Below are 16,381 nucleotides of genomic sequence, written 5' to 3'. Positions count from 1 at the left end.
TGGTTGTGAACCTGTTACTCAGACATCATCATAATTCACCTGAATGGAATTACTTTTTCACCATAATGTTGATCAAGATTTGTAAAGGAGTTGCTGGATATAGAGAGAAATGGGTGTCATAATGCCTGCTGGCGTTGAAAAAAAATATCATTTTCATTGCGTCGTCACATGCATTCCTTTTCTGATTTCAGAGCGGTTCAGCAGGTGATACTTTGTCCAGATCATGTTTGGGTTTTGTGGTAATCATGTGTTACCAACTTCTCAAACATGTGGTTTTACGAGGAGAAAATTGATGTTGACTGGAAGCAAGGATTTCCTCTACATATTTGTGGACAAAATCGTTGAAACACCCCTGTCAGCCTGCATTAGAGATCATTGGACAGATGCTCGGTTCAAAGACAATCCCCATGACATCCCTCACCCCATTAGTAACGGGATCCGTTGGAGAAGGGCTGGCTATTAGGTTCTGCTGCAGAATTTCATTAGGACTAGCTGCTCCTGAGAACATATGTTTTCTATAGCTTAAAATACATGCTTATTATGAGCTATTATACAGTTACAGCTGATAATTACATGTAGGATATGAATAAAAATCTGATTAACACTTGCATTTATTTTCCTGTTTAGTACATAAATTCAGTATAGGTTGCTATTCTGTGTTGCTAAAGGCAATGAACACTCATGTAGGTTTAATAAGCAAGTGAAAACGCTATATAATCGTCTTTAATTCAAATAGTTTCTGTCCAAACAGGATGCATGCCACGACTTAAGTTTTTTGCTTTGAAGAACTACATCCGAATGGTAGTGCAGTTCAAAGGATATAATCAGTTTCTACCTATGTAATCGCTTCCTTCTGTTTGTCTATTATCAGATAAAACACAATTGTCATAAATTATGCCTAATTGCTAGATACATTTATGCTCAAACCCCAGTGAATTTGATCCTACTTTACAGTGGCGCTATTTCAGAAGTTTCAATGGTATACTTTTAATGCACTTCAACAGTCTTTGAACAGTGTGCAAGAGTTGTCTCTCCGATCCATATCCTCATGAGACTCATAGGATTACTGCTATTCGCGAGGGGCCTTATTTTTGTCGTTCGACTGGGGAGGACGTCTTCTATGCAGATCGTTTTATCTGTAAATTAAATATTCATGGGTGTGTTTTAAAACGAGTCTATTTCCCCAGTGTTATCCCGAGATTAAAGGCAACCTGTGTCAGACCTTCTCCAGTTGTAGACCTGAACATGATAGAAGTGCCGGTGGCGTCAGCGTTTGGGTTCACGCGATCAGATGTGCGCATTTAAATCTCCTCCAGACATACATTCAAACCAGCAATAACTACCTTCTTGCATGTTACATTTGATTGAACTATATTTGTATGCATTGCAAGTCAAATAGCCTGTCTGATCTATGAATCAGACAGAAAATCAAGTGTCTGTTGTTTTGTGTTTCTGCACAGCCAGAAAGAACAAAAGAACAAGTCTCCACAGAACATTGTTATCAGGAATTAGCTACTATCTGGAGTGGTGTGGCCATTTGAAAACTCTGTGAATGAATAGAGAGCTTTCAGGAAATAAATGGGTGTTTGGAAAGGCAATTGCCATGTGCGCAAAGCTTTTATGGCTTGATAGAAAAAGATTTAGCTCAGCCGATCTTGGAAGGTCTTTTTTTATGTGTATCATTGCTATGAATATTTCAAAAGAGCTGTGGATAGTCTCATCTGTTTCTCTCTGGCGTCTGTGTGTGTGTGCGTGCGTGCACGCGTACACGCACACCATGTGCACGCGCTCGTATGTGTGCTCAAGGACTTTTTTATCAGGACAAATTGTGACCAAGGAACAATATGCTTTCCCCTGCCCATTTTTTTCTACGGTGTCATATAACACCATTAGTTGGCTGAGTGAACCACAGATGAGCTATGCTTTACAGAATCCAAATTACATGAGAGCCATTTTTCATCTCAGGGATCTCTTCAGAGGTAAAGAGCCATACATGGGCCTTTTCACTTTCCTTATTTGTCCTTGTCTGCTGGAGCTTTTCTAGCAGACAGCCTCCATTTTAGGGGCAACAATTTCGATAGCTGAAAATAGGAGATTGTCTGTAGGACAGGGTTTTCCTTTTTGTGTGGTTGTATTACAATTTACTGTAATAGAGTGTTCAAATAAATGAACATGCCTCTAAAAAAATTCTATGTTTATATAATTACATTTCAGGAAAACGCGGTCTTTCCTTTAGTGTGTTCATTTTGGAAGAAACTACTGTCGCTAACAGCGCCCTCATCATCATTTTTGGCCTCTTGTCTCAAAATAGGACAAGATGGGCGCTATTTTCATGGCTGTGTGGTGATGATAACCAGATTTCATCCTGTTGGCCGGTGGCCTATCTCCATACTACAAAAGTGAAGCAGGGAGAGCTGAGCTTGGCACGCAAGAGCAGCAGCCCAGTCACAGTGGACCAGACTCTGTGCTCTCCTCATAAATGAGACTCATTAATTCTCCATGTAGGTAGAGAGCGCTACCGCGTGCCTCCTTCTCCTCAGAGATGTAGCACTGTGGCTAACTGCAATTTGACTGCCCTGTCCTGCCCTGCCCTGACTTGACCCAATCAGCATCACTGTCTTGGCTCCTTACTAGCAGTATACACTACACCAGTCTCTCTCTCTCTCTCTCTCTCTCTCTCTCTCTCTCTCTCTCTCTCTTTGCGCGCTCTCTCTCTCTTCACTCCTCTCGCTCTGTCTCTCTCTGTCTGTCTCTCTCTTTGGGGATTGTGTGGGATGAGGCGCTGCATCCTGGGCTCCCTGTGTTTGTAGTGCCCATCTGATAAACATATCTTAACTCCACATGGCTGGGAAAGATTGCCATCTTCCCTTGTGCTGCTGAAGGCAACTCCATTCACTCTCTGCATGGGAGATCTGTGGAGGAGCTCACCACTGGCTGCTCTGACCTGGATTGTCACTTTTTGAACATTTGAATTTGAGTGTGTGACCATTATTTTTCTGTACATCATACCTGAGGCCTGCTGCATGCATTCAGATTACATTTACATTATTAGCTTGGATACTGACATTGTTAGATTTAGCAATGTGTGTGCGTAAAGCTTTGTTGACATACGTTCTTTGAACGTAACGTGTCATTGCCTTAAGACATCCGGATCCACATCCTATGAAAATATAAGGTGAACTTCATTTTGCTTGTGGATACTTCACAGACTGCAGCTAGGAAACCAAAAGAAACCTAGTTAGTCCCTGACCCCTGACCTTAGCCAGTGTGCTGATGGATTTCTAACCCAGCATCACAGGCTATCTGCCGCCCCATTGTAAACAAACACAAGTGCTCTTCAAAGAGCCTGCTTCAGACATAATTGGAAGGAAATGGCACCAGAGATGACTGAGGTAACGTTGCCCAGCCAGCTCTTCTCCTTACCATTAGTGATAGCAGGTCCCCAAAGACCACTGTGGCCTCATTCTGCAAACATCTAAAGTAGTTATGGGAGACTGGGAGTTTCACGATTATAACTTATTTGAAATCAAGAGAAATCATCAAAGCTTCCCTTTTTACATAGTTTTATATAAGTAAGCAATGATTTCCAAACCAGTAATTTCAATGTTTATGGAAAATAATGCGTCAACAAATTGTTCATCTTGTTATGATTACAGTCTATTGTAGTTCTGCCATTTGAGCATGGTAATCAACAAATGTTCTCAAAAACAGCTTATTGAATGATGAAGAGGAGACTGTGGCAGCAAGCCAAAGGATTTTTATTACAACACAAAGTCACATCATAGAACCAATTTTTTATGTATTTTAACAACAAGTGACTTGTGATGTTGGGAAGGTTACACACCTGGAAAAAACATAATGGTAATGCATATCAATTTATGACTTGTGGTCAATGGTTTTCCATGCCCTAAATTAAATGATTACTTAATTCAGTAGATAGGTAATGACAGAGTAATTATGACAGCGTGTGGGTGGTGAGGTCCTGGGAGGTCTACTGGCTGAGACTGCCTGGGCATGACTGAGAAGTTCTACAAGAGCCCTAGAGCAGTGTTACCCAGGCCTCGCTGTTCCCCTTTGGGGCTGCTAGCTGGCCAGGTCCCCATATGCCTGTGGATCTCCACTCCCACTCCAAACTGTCATTACACAGAGAGACAGACAGTCCCAGTCCCACATTAACATGGATATCCCCCCAAGATAGAGCACAGCAGCTCTGTTCCATGACAATAACAATTAGCCCATGGTTTTGTAAAGGGCAACTCCGGAGGGCTAAGACCGCAATGAGAATCAGGAAATGTTCTTATACAGTATAATTAATAAGAAAGACAGTGCGATACTGTATGTTGGACAATAATTCTTCTGAATTGGACATCATTGATCTCTTTGGTTCAAGGATCATATGATATTATTATAATTCCAGACCCGTGTGGGGTGATTAAAATGCTGTAAGTAAATGCGGTGTTGTGATAATCATATACAGTTCAGACGTTGCCGTATGGTTTTAGTCTACACAGTGATATTAATGAGGTGGTGACCTTATAGCATCCGTGCCCGGAGCGAAAGTAAATAAGACCTCAATTTTCTTCGCTTTGAGAAATTCGATTAAATCAACAACTAATCATCACTGTAATTTTTATTTCGTATAACTCCATTTATATTGAATCTATTGAGTTGATCTACATAGAAATTGAATATACCCCCAGAAGCATTCATGATACATAATTATGTATTGCTGTGATTGGATGCGGTAATTTATTTCAAGTGCCAAACACATACAGTATAACAATTTGTTATGATGAGACGCTGTGATGAGATGCTACTTCTTTCTTAGACAAGTATGACAGTTAATGATGAATATTGACAAATAGCAAATTATAAAGGTGTTTTGCATGTTGCATAAATATACAAATACATTTTGCTGAAGTGATACATGAATTGTCTTAGTGATACCAAGGCAAAGCATTGAATGCAAATGGACGAAAATCTGCTTTCTCTGGACACATAAGTCTTCCAACTCAAGCCTTTGGCAGTCATTGTGGCTAAATTCCTCTCTTTCTCTCTCTCTCTCTCTCTCTCTCTCTCTCTCTCTCTCTCTCTCTCGCACGCGTGTGTTCAATCTCATGCGCGCTCTCACTCTGTCTCTCTCTCTCGACAGATGCCATGTTGCTGGTGGCACAGAGGCTGGAGGGACCCTTCAACATCGAGTCTGTCATGGAACCCATTGATGTCAAGATTTCGGAGGCCATCATGAATATGCAAGATAACAGTGTCCAAGTCTCCTACAGGGTATGTCAACCAAATTAGTCAAACTGATTCCCAGAAGCCAACAAAGTGTCTTCCCAGAAAACCAAAATTGTTTTCTGTGAAAGCTCCGAGAGCATTTGTTAGGAAAAAGTTCTCATAACACAAAAACTGTCCGGTCGTGCTGATGACTGTATAAAACATTTGTCTGATGTTGCAAGAATGTTCCAAGAACACATTTAATCTGTTCTTCAAAGAATTTACAGAATGAGATACACTACCGTTCAAAAGTTTGGGGTCTGGGGCACATTTTCTGTCCATTAAAATAACATCAAATTAATCAGAAATACAGTGTAGACATTGTTAATGTTGTAAATGACTATTGTAGCTGGAAACGACTGATTTTTTTTAATGGAATATCTACATAGGCGTACAGAGGCCCATTATCAGCAACCATCACGACTGTGTTCCAATGGCACGTTGTGTTAGCTAATCCAAGTTTATCATTTTAAAAGGCTAATTGGTCATTAGAAAACCCTTTTGCAATTATGTTAGCACAGCTGAAAACTGTTGTTCTGATTAAAGAAGCAATAAAACGGGCCTTGTTTAGACTATCTGAGTATATGGAGCATTAGCATTTGTGGGTTCGATTACAGGTTCAAAATGGCCAGAAACAAAGAACTTTCTCCTGAAACTCGTCAGTCTATTCTTGTTCTGAGAAATGAAGGCTATTCCATGCAAGAAATTGCCAAGAAACTGAAGATCTCATACAGCGCTGGGTACTACTTAAAGGTTACCAGAACATTTACATAATTAGGTTGTGGGAACAGTGTGGGAACATTACAAGAGACACGTTCTCAAAACACAAAATATGCTCAGTTGTGATGACATTCATACAATGTTTTAAGTTAGGTTGCGTAGGACATTCCTATAATGTTGTAAGAAGAACACCTGGTCTAAGTTCTTTAAAGGTTCCCACACCATATGGGAATTGTCTGGGTATTTTGCAATAATATTATTGTGATATTTACATAGGTTGCACAGAACATTCCCACAATGTTGCACAATGTTCCACCATTTCCAAATAAGTCCTTTTATATGACTTTCATAGCATATTTGTTTTAGGTTAAACATAATATTCCATTTCAATAACATTTAGAAAATGCTATATTTAAGTTTGACCTAATATTACCAAAACATTCTCAGCATGCAAATCTGTAGTTCCTTATAGCAGATTGGAATACATCCCCATTATATTTCTCTGCAGATTTAATGGCAATTCTCATTTGAGGACTGTATTGTAGGTGATATAGACATATGGCATTTTCATTTCATTCATAGGACATTTGAAGAGCATTTAATCATGCAAACACCTACCATATTTCTTACACTTCATATGTTTTCAATCTGCAATACTTGGATCCCAAGCCAGGTCTTTTATTCTCTACGCCACCAGAGAAGCCTATGAGTATCCAAGACTATGAGTATCCAAGACTATGAGTGATGATCTAGGATCACTTTTGCTTTTCAGATCATTAAAAATAAGACAGGGGGCCATATCAAGCGTCTCAAAGTAGAAATTATATCGGGTGCGTTTTTTAAAAAGTTTAACAGTACATTTTTAGACAATGTTTGATTCATTACAGTTAGTCTAAATTCTGAATTTCTGACTGGATTGCCCAAAAGTTATCATTAGGTTTCCAGGTAATGTAATAACACAATGTACCAGTAATGCAAACATCAGGTGAATGTTTTATACAAACATTGTATAATCATCAGCACGACTGGACAGTTTTTATGTTATTAGAACATTTGCCTTAACAAATGTTCTGTTTTGCATTACTGGTACATTGTCTTATTACTGCTCCTGAGTGGCACAGCGGTCTAAGTCACTGCATCTCAGTGCTAGAGGTGTCACTATAGTACCTGGTTCAAATCCAGGCTGTATCACATCTGGCTGTGATTGGGAGTCCCATAGGGTGGCACACAATTGGCCCAGCGTCGTCCGGGTTTGGCCGGTGTAGGCCGTCATTGTAAAAAAGAATTTGTTCTTAACTGGCTTGCCTAGTTAAATAAAGGTTAAATACATGTATTTCTTTTAAATGTATTACATTACCGGGAAACTTAATGAGAACTTCATATCATCAAATCAAATTGTATTGGTCACGTACACATATTTAGCAGATGTTATTGTGGGTGAAGCGAAATGCTTGTGTTCCTAACTCCAATAGTGCGGTAGTATCTAAAAGTAAAAGATTGGAATTAAGCAATGTTGGAGTGGCATTGACTAAAATACAGTAGAATAGAATACAGTATATACATATGAGATGAATAAAGCAGTATGTAAACATTATTTAAACATGATTAAAGTGACTAGTGTTCCATTATTAAAGTGGCCAGTGATTCCAAATCTATGTATATAGGGCAGCAGCCTCTAATGTGCAGGGTTGCGTAACTGGGTGGAAGCAGGCTAGTGATGGCTATTTAACAGTATGATGGCCTTAAGATAACTTGATGATTGAGTTGGAGGCGTGCATGGCCACGCAGTCATGGGTGAACAGGGAGTACAGGAGGGGGCTGAGCTCGCACCCTTGTGGGGCCCCTGTGTTGAGGATCAGCAAAGTGGAGGTGTTGTTTCCTACCTTCACCACCTTGGGGCAGCTCCTCCAGGACCCAGTTGCACAAGGCGGGGTTCAGACCCAGGGCCCCGAGCTTAATGATGAGCTTGGTGGGTACTACGGTGCTGAATGCTGAGCTATAGTCAATGAACAGCATTCTTACATAGGTATTCCTCTTGTCTAGATGGGATAGGGCAGTGTGCAGTGCGATGGCGATTGCATCGTCTGTGTCTTTATTGGGTGGTAAGCAAATTGAAGTGGATCTAGGGTGTCAGGTAAGGTAAGGTAAGGTAGAGGTGAAATGATCCTTAACTAGGCTCTCAAAGCACTGATACAGGGCGATAGTAATTTAGTTCAGTTACCGTTGCTTTCTTGGGTAAAGGAACAATGGTGGAAATCTTGAAGCAAGTGGGGACAGCAGACTGGGATAGGGAGAAATTGAATATGTCCATAAACACTCCAGCCAGCTGGTCTGCGCATGGGGAGGGCCTTAGACTTTTAGAAAAGTTGAGTAGCAGTGGTCCAATGTTTTGCCAGCGCAAGGATTACAATCAATGTGTTGGTAGAACTTCGGTAGTGTTTTCTTCAACTTTGCTTAGTTAAAATCTCCAGCTACAATAAATGCACCCTCAGGATATGTGGTTTCCAGTTTACATAAAGTCCAGTGTAGTTATTTGAGGTCCTTCGTCGTATCGGCTTGAAGGGAATATACACGGCTGTGACTATAACCAAAGCTAATTATCTTGGGAGGTAATACCGTTGGCATTTGATTGTGAGGTATTCTAGGTCGGGTGAACAAAAGGACTTGAGTTTCTGTATGTTATCACAATCACTCCATGAGTGTTTAATCATGAAACATACACCCCCGCCTTTCTTCTTCCTGGAGAGTTCTCTATTCCTGTCTACGCGATGTACTGAGAACCCAGATGGCTGTATGGATGGTGACAGTATATCCCCAGAGAGCCATGTTTCCGTGAAACAGAGTATGTTACAATCCCTGATGTCTTTCTGGAAGGAGATCCTCGCCCTGAGCTCATCTACATTATTATTCAGAGATTGAACATTAGCGAGTGATATACTTGGAAGCGGTGGATGGTATGCACGCCTCCTGAGTTGGAACTTTTGAGGAATGTTCTGTGGTGGTTGTAACATTTTAGTGAATGCTAGAACATTCCAAGGATATTTCGTTAAAAAAATGTATACATTTAAGAAAATGATTTCGTTATCAAAAACATTCTTTGAACTTAATGGGAATCTTAGCTAATGTTCTGGGAATGTTCCCGGTTTGCTGGGTAGAGTCCAATAACACACGAATTAAAAGTTTATGGCATTACAGACTTAATGTGGGAGTAGAGAACAAGGGCAGGATGGCACCTCTGTATTCTGTCACATACAGTTTATATTTGAAAACCAACTGGATCATGTTTTAGGTGTGTATTGCTACCCATTCTAATTATATCAAATTTTAGGTCTTTGTATTTGAATTACATGTTTCTCTATGGTCAGATAATCTTAGTTCAACTAACAGTAGTTAATGTGTTTCCAGTGTTTTACTGCATTTTACTTTGCCCACAAAATTGTAGTCATTGCAAAAAAAACTGAAGTGGTCGTGAAAAGATTCTTCAGCCTACGCAATGTTGGGTGCTTGCTCTCGTTCAAGGCTAAATGCTCTGTTGGCTTTCTCACGATGCAGACGCAGCTTTGTTTATCTTTAAAGAATATGTGGTGAATTGCCCATAATCCATTAAAAAGTTAACTCCATGATATTATATATGGCTGGTCTTGCACCAGTTGAAAAACCTGTCGGCTCTGGTTAGATCAATGTGACTTTGAGCACTGTCATGTTGGTAATGTGGGGGATGTAGGATCCACAAGGCCTTAACAAAACATTGTGTTTTCCCTCTTTTCCACATCCCAAGTAATTCTAGCTCCTCTCGCAATCCAACAGTTGGATGTTCTTCTCTGTGTAATTGCAGGTTTTTCAAGGCTGCGGCCAACCAAAGCCCTCAGGAATGGGCGGCAGGTCTACCCGGGGCGTCTCGGATGTGTTCAACGCCCGCTTCAGGCCCTACAGCCCAGAGGAGCGGCCCACCACTGCAGCTGGCACCAGCCTGGACAGACTGGTAAGGAAAAGCAGAGACACACATAGCCCACTCACAGCCCACAGGACCACTGCTTCAGAGTAAACATCATTTGTCTTTCTGCCTTGACACTGTTTATTAAAGCTGGTGATTTGCCATGGTAGGGCCCCCGGAGCCGGAAATTAATTATTTGTGCTCGTCCTCCGTTCAGGCCTCACTCACTCTCTCTTTATCGATCCGTGTTTGTTAACAAATCATCAGCTTTACCCGGGAGGGCAAAGAGAAGTGTGCAGCATCCTGTGCCCTTCCTGTCTATGTGTACCTCACAAATAAGACAGAAAAGATTAATGGAATTTGTGAGATTGACAAAGTCAGGTGTTTGCTGTATAAAGTAAACCTTTGCTTTCGATCAGATTAGCTTTGTTTTGTTTCATTAGATCTTGTTTTTCCGATTTTCATCTCATACAACCTTGACAGTGACACCTAACTTGATGTTTTGCTAAGGGTAGAGGTCAACATATAGCTGACAGTCCAATTCAGGTGAGGGACATTTCTCATCATGGATTATCCTTACTACAGTCCCCTCTCTCTCGCTCTTCTCCCTCTCTCTTTCTCTCTCTCTCTCTCTCTCTCTCTCTCTCTCTCTCTCTCTCTCTCTCTCTCTCGCTCTTCTCCCTCTCTCTCTCTCTCTCCTCTCTCTCTCTCTCCTCTCTCTCTCTCTCTCTCTCTCTCTCTCTCTGCATGCAGATGGTAATGTGAAAGCCAGGAGTTAAGGCTTGTCAAATTGACCGATTTGAAAAGTCTGTCACTATCATGCAGTGCTATTTTTGTACGAGACCAAAAACCAAGGTTAAATATGTTTCTCTCAATAATCCTCAAACACTGCATTTTGAATGTATTCAATATTTGTTTGTTTGATGTACAGATGTAGGATCTTATTTGACCAGTTTCTCACACCAGAAAAATAATCCTGCAGCAACAGGAAATGTGAATTAATGGACATTGTTGTAGGAGTTGATACATTTTTTGTTAGGGCAAATCAACTCTGACATTCTTTAAAGGAAATTACAAACTTTAGAAGTCTTTTTAAACTTTGAAAACACTATACGTTTGCATTTTCTGCTGATCATATTAAAATCCTACACCTGTATAGTGGGAGTGCACTATTTTAATTATGGACTCAATTGAAAGTCACCACATTGTTTTGTAACTCAGAAAAATAATATCCTTAAATGGATTGAGAAAATAATGTTCTGCATGGCTTCGGGCTAAAGCCAGAATCCCATTATAAGAAAATATACATTTTCTTCCATCAATTTCATTAATGAATAGTAATTATGATTTCCCTTAACTTTGTTCCTCCTCTTAGCTCTTTTTAAAGGAGTCTGATGTCTTTGGATGTATGCATTCGGATGTAATGTCTTTGTGTACCTCCCTCTTTCCTCCTCCACTGTCTCACTTTATTTAATTAAAATGCTTCTCTTTCCCATTGCTATGCTGCTTACCAGAGGACTGTCTGGAGTGCAATGCAACACAGTGTAAGCTTTATGAATTCTACTCTTAACCTAAATCATTTTGTGTGGGGCCCTTTTGTCACATTTTGTCTCCTATGCCATACTTCCTAATGTTTTGTCACTAAAAAAGAAGAATTACAGACTCATAGTTTCCATAGACGAGGTATGGTTGTATATTACCTGGCAACTACTGTTGTAAACAAGTACAGTGACATCCAAAGCCCAACGGTAAACCTGATATATATTCCATCTCAGCCACTGTCTCAGATACTACTCCCAAAAGAGTCAACTTTCAAATAACCTTTTTATGTTATTACGGAGTAGTCTGTGTTTGATTTACAAAGCAATGTATTTGTGGAGCTGTTGAGACCTTGATCATGGCCTCAGTGTTTTATGGTCTTCCGTAACAGTATTGGCTGTTAAACATTGTATTAGTAGTCAGGTGTACCACCAAGACCGGCGCTGTAGACGAGGGAGTTGAAGGAGCTGCGGTTCCTTCAGGTAGTGAGGACTCTTCCCTAGAGGCCGGTCCATGTTTTTCCTCCCTTACCCACTATATCTATACAGACACAGCAGAGACCTCACATTGCCTTAGCTAATGGAGTCAACTCCTGGAGGAGCCCAGGCAATAACCAGGTGACCTACTCCATCAGAGCTTGGCAGAGGAGAACTCTGAGAGGGGTGTTGGTTGGTGGTGGTGGTGTCTGGGCGGTTGCTCAAATGGCAGACAGAGTGAAATGAGGCCTCCAGACTGCCTCATGAATAACTGGGCAATTAGCCCGCTTGGAGATTCCCTCTAGATGTTGAGTTGAGTGACAGAGGTTGATTATGGACATCTGACAGCTAGACAAGGACACCTGATGAGGGTCTCCATTATGAGGATCCATGTGCACTGTAGTCAGGGGGTGTCTAGTTCTCTGCTGTGCTGGCTGGTTCACAGTCAGTTTCTACTGGCTCCACAAAAAGTTGCTAGAGTACAGTAGCTTTCTAGAGACAGCCGTCCTCTCTCAGTTTCATGATACCATAGAGTTCTTTCAATAATAAAGCTGTGAACTGTAGTGGTGGTGACGAGAGGCTGAATGTTAAAGTAACTGCCCAATGAAAGTCTCACTTTAAAAAGTTCATATTCTGTTAACTCATATCCAAGTGTTGTTAATGTTGTTGACTCGTCCTATACTCGTATTTGTGGCCAAAGCATAAATTGGAGAAAATATTGTTCCAAAACCCCACCTCAAACTTGTATCTCAAACAGACAGTTTAAAAAATGCTTGGCTATTTCCTCATAGAACATTTTTTATTTATTTTTTTATTTCACCTTTATTTAACCAGGTAGGCAAGTTGAGAACAAGTTCTCATTTACAATTGTGACCTGGCCAAGATAAAGCAAGCAGTTTGACACATACAACAACACAGAGTTACACATGGAGTAAAACAAACATACAGTCAATAATATAGTAGAAAAATAAGTCTATATACAAAGTGAGCAAATGAGGTGAGATAAGGGAGGTAAAGGCAAAAAAGGCCATGGTGGCGAAGTAAATACAATATAGCAAGTAAAACACTGGAATGGTAGATTTGCAGAGGAAGAAAGTGCAAAGTAGAAATAGAAATAATGGGGTGCAAAGGAGCAAAATAAATAAATAAATACTGTAGGGGAAGAGGTAGTTGTTTGGGCTAAATTATAGATGGACTATGTACAGGTGCAGTAATCTGTGAGCTGCTCTGACAGCTGGTGCTTAAACATGATGGCATCTCCCTGAGAAGGATGAGCTGGTCAATCAGCGGTCTAAAGTAGGATAGGCTTGCCAATCAGCGGTCTAAAGTAGGATGAGCTTGCCAATCAGAGGTCTAAAGTAGGATGAGCTTGCCAGTCAGTGGTCTACTTGCATTAATATTTTTAATAACCGGTATACGCCCAAACCATTCTATTGTTGGGGTACACCTACACCATTTCAAAAGAGAAAAGCTGCTTTTTAACATACAGTTGAAGTTGGTAGTTTACATACACTTAGGTTGGAGTCATTAAAACTAGTTTTTTAACCACTCAACGCATTTCTTGTTAACAAACAATAGCTTTGGCAAGTAGGTTAGGACATCTACTTAGTGCATGACACAAGTAATTTTTCCAACAATTGTTTGCAGACAGATTATATCACAATTCCAGTGGGTCAGAAGTTTACATACACTAAGTTGACTGTGCCTTTAAACAGCTTGGAAAATTCCAGAAAATGATGTCATGGCTTAAGAAGCTTCTGATAGGCTAATTGACATCATTTGAGTCAATTGGAGTTGTACCTGTGGATGTATTTCAAGGCCTACCTTCAAACTCAGTGCCTCTTTGCTTGACATCATGGGAAAATCAAAAGAAATCAGCCAAGACCTCAGAAAAAAATTGTAGACCTCCACAAGTTTGGTTCATCCTTGGGAGCAATTTCCAAACGCCTGAAGGTACCACGTTCATCTGTACAAACAATAGTACGCAAGTATAAACACCATGGGACTATGCAGCCATCATACCGCTCAGGAAGGAGATGCGTTCTGTCTCCTAGAGATGAACGTACTTTGGTGCGAAAAGTGCAAATCAATCCCAGAACAACAGCAAAGGACCTTGTGAAGATGCTGGAGGAAACAGGTACAAACATACCTATATCCACAGTAAAACGAGTCCTATATCGACATAACCTGAAAGGCCGCTCAGCAAGGAAGAAGCCACTGCTCCAAAACCGCCATAAAAAAAGCCAGACTACGGTTTGCAACTGCACATGGGGAAAAAAAAAGATTGTACTTTTTGGAGAAATGTCCTCTGGTCTGATGAAACAAAAATAGAACTGTTTGGCCGTAATGACCATCATTATGTTTGGAGGAAAAAGGGGGAGGCTTGCAAGCCGCAGAATACCATCCCAACCGTGAAGCACGGGGGTGGCAGCATCATGTTGTTGGGGTGCTTTGCTGCAGGAGGGACTGGTGCACTTCACAAAATAGATGGCATCATCAGGGAAATTATGTGGATATATTGAAGCAACATCTCAAGATCAGTCAGGAAGTTAAAGCTTGGTTGCAAATGGGTCTTCCAAATTGACAATGACCCCAAGCATACTTCCAAAGTTGTGGCAAAATGGCTTAAGGACAACAAAGTGGAGTGGCCATCACAAAGCCCTGACCTCAATCCTATAGAAAATGTGTGGGCAGAACTGAAAAAGCGTGTGCGAGCAAGGAGGCCTACAAACCTGACTCAGTTACACCAGCTCTGTCAGGAGGAATGGGCCAGAATTCACCCAACTTATTGTGGGAAGCTTGTGGAAGGCTATCCGAAACGTTAGACCCATGTTAAACAATTTAAAGGCAATGCTACCAAATACTAATTGAGTGTATGTACACTTCTGACCCACTGGAAATGTGATGAAAGAAATAAAAGCTGAAATTAATCAATCTCTCTACTATTATTCTGACATTTCACATTCTTAAAATAAAGTGGTGATCCTAACTGACCTAAGACAGGGAATGTTTACTAGGATTAAATGTCAGGAATTGTGAATAACTGAGTTGAAATGTATTTGGCTAAGGTGTATGCCCATCATTAGGATGTAATGGGAAGCTGGACTGTCTTAAAATAATCACACTGGCCCCAGAGAAGGGATTTTCTGAATACAATAATCATTTTGTCTGTCAGAATGTTGTTTTCATTGATCTGTGAGTTATAGGTTATATAGTTATGAGTTGCAGTGTAAGTATTCAGACCCTTTTACTTTTTCCACATTTAGTTACAGCCTTATTCTATAATTTATTAAATATTTCTTTCCCCTCATCACTCTACACACAATACCACATTTACATTTTTGTCATTTAGCAGACGCTCTTATCCAGAGCGACTTACAGTAGTGAATGCATACATTTCATTAAAAAAAAAAATTATTCTCCGTACTGGTCCCCCGTGGGAATCGAACCCACAACGCTGGCGTTGCAAACACCATGCTCTACCAACTGAGCAACACGGGACCCAATAACGACATAGCAAAAACAGGTTTTTAGAAATGTTTGCAAATGTATTCAAAATATACCTTCTTCTTTTTTTTAAATGTATACATTAGTCAATGTTAGAATAAGTCTGTAACGTAACAAAATGTGGAAAAAGTCAATGGGTCTGAATGCTTTCCGAATGCACTGTATATGCTTTAATAAGCAATGTAAAAACAGTAAAGATATAATGTCTTGTAAGTTAAAGGCTTTGGGAAAACAGAGAGTGCAGACATATTGGCCCAGTGCATGGTAGTGTAACCTTATCATTCTTTAACTTTAACCATAGTCAGACAACTGAAATATCCATCCAGAAGCGGCCATGATAAATGTGATAGCCCTAAATTCATTTATGAACCGCTATCTCCAAGGCAGTAGGTTGCTGCAGTTTGCATAGGCTTGGGATTGCGGGGGTGTCTCCAGATACCTTAAACATGTATTTCCCTCATTGAAGCAGCCTTCTGCCAGGTAACTGACAGTTATTAACCCGGATCCTGTGGTCTCTCATATAGTAGCTGCAGTCCCCACAGCTGCAGCAGTTATCAATGTCACTGTTCCCATCTGTTTATTCGCCGTCAGAGGTGTCTGATACCCAGTGGGAGGCCCCCTCTTTCACTTCTGCTGCTTTGTCGTCCCACTCACTGTCTTCCTTTAACTTCCATAACATCATAATTATCAGTGACACTCCCAGTGATGTCGCATGTTTCCAAAGCTAAGGAGTCCTTTGATTTGGAGTTAGTGTCTGACTTCAGCGGTGAATTAGCTAGTCAAAGGATGCAAGCTGAGCCAGGGATGGCAGGAACTCAGGAAGGGTCTGTTGTCGTCTGGCTGTGTTGCAGTGCTTTATGGGGAAGCCCTGAAGAGCAGGTCCACCTCCAGGCTCCTGCTCCGTGAGCCATGACTGCTTAATTTCCTG

At 40.7% G+C, this 16,381-nt stretch overlaps 1 protein-coding gene across 2 annotated transcripts in view; it reads left to right on the top strand.

Moving 5' to 3' along the window:
• Positions 1-16,381, top strand: part of LOC115160818 (glypican-6) — a 116,081-nt gene that overhangs the window by 76,197 nt on the left and 23,503 nt on the right. Inside the window, exons 5-7 of one of the 2 annotated variants that reach the window (XM_029711274.1) lie at positions 5,153-5,283; positions 9,833-9,979; positions 11,446-11,475. In XM_029711274.1, the coding sequence (XP_029567134.1) occupies positions 5,153-5,283; positions 9,833-9,979; positions 11,446-11,475 (308 nt within the window). The remainder of the gene's footprint in view (positions 1-5,152; positions 5,284-9,832; positions 9,980-11,445; positions 11,476-16,381) is intronic. The other variant, XM_029711275.1, reaches the window with a different exon arrangement.

This window comes from Salmo trutta, chromosome 24, assembly GCF_901001165.1.
Source record: "Salmo trutta chromosome 24, fSalTru1.1, whole genome shotgun sequence".
NCBI lineage: Eukaryota > Metazoa > Chordata > Actinopteri > Salmoniformes > Salmonidae > Salmo > Salmo trutta.
Note: the sequence above shows the minus strand (reverse complement) of the source record. Positions and strands in the feature narration are given on the sequence as shown.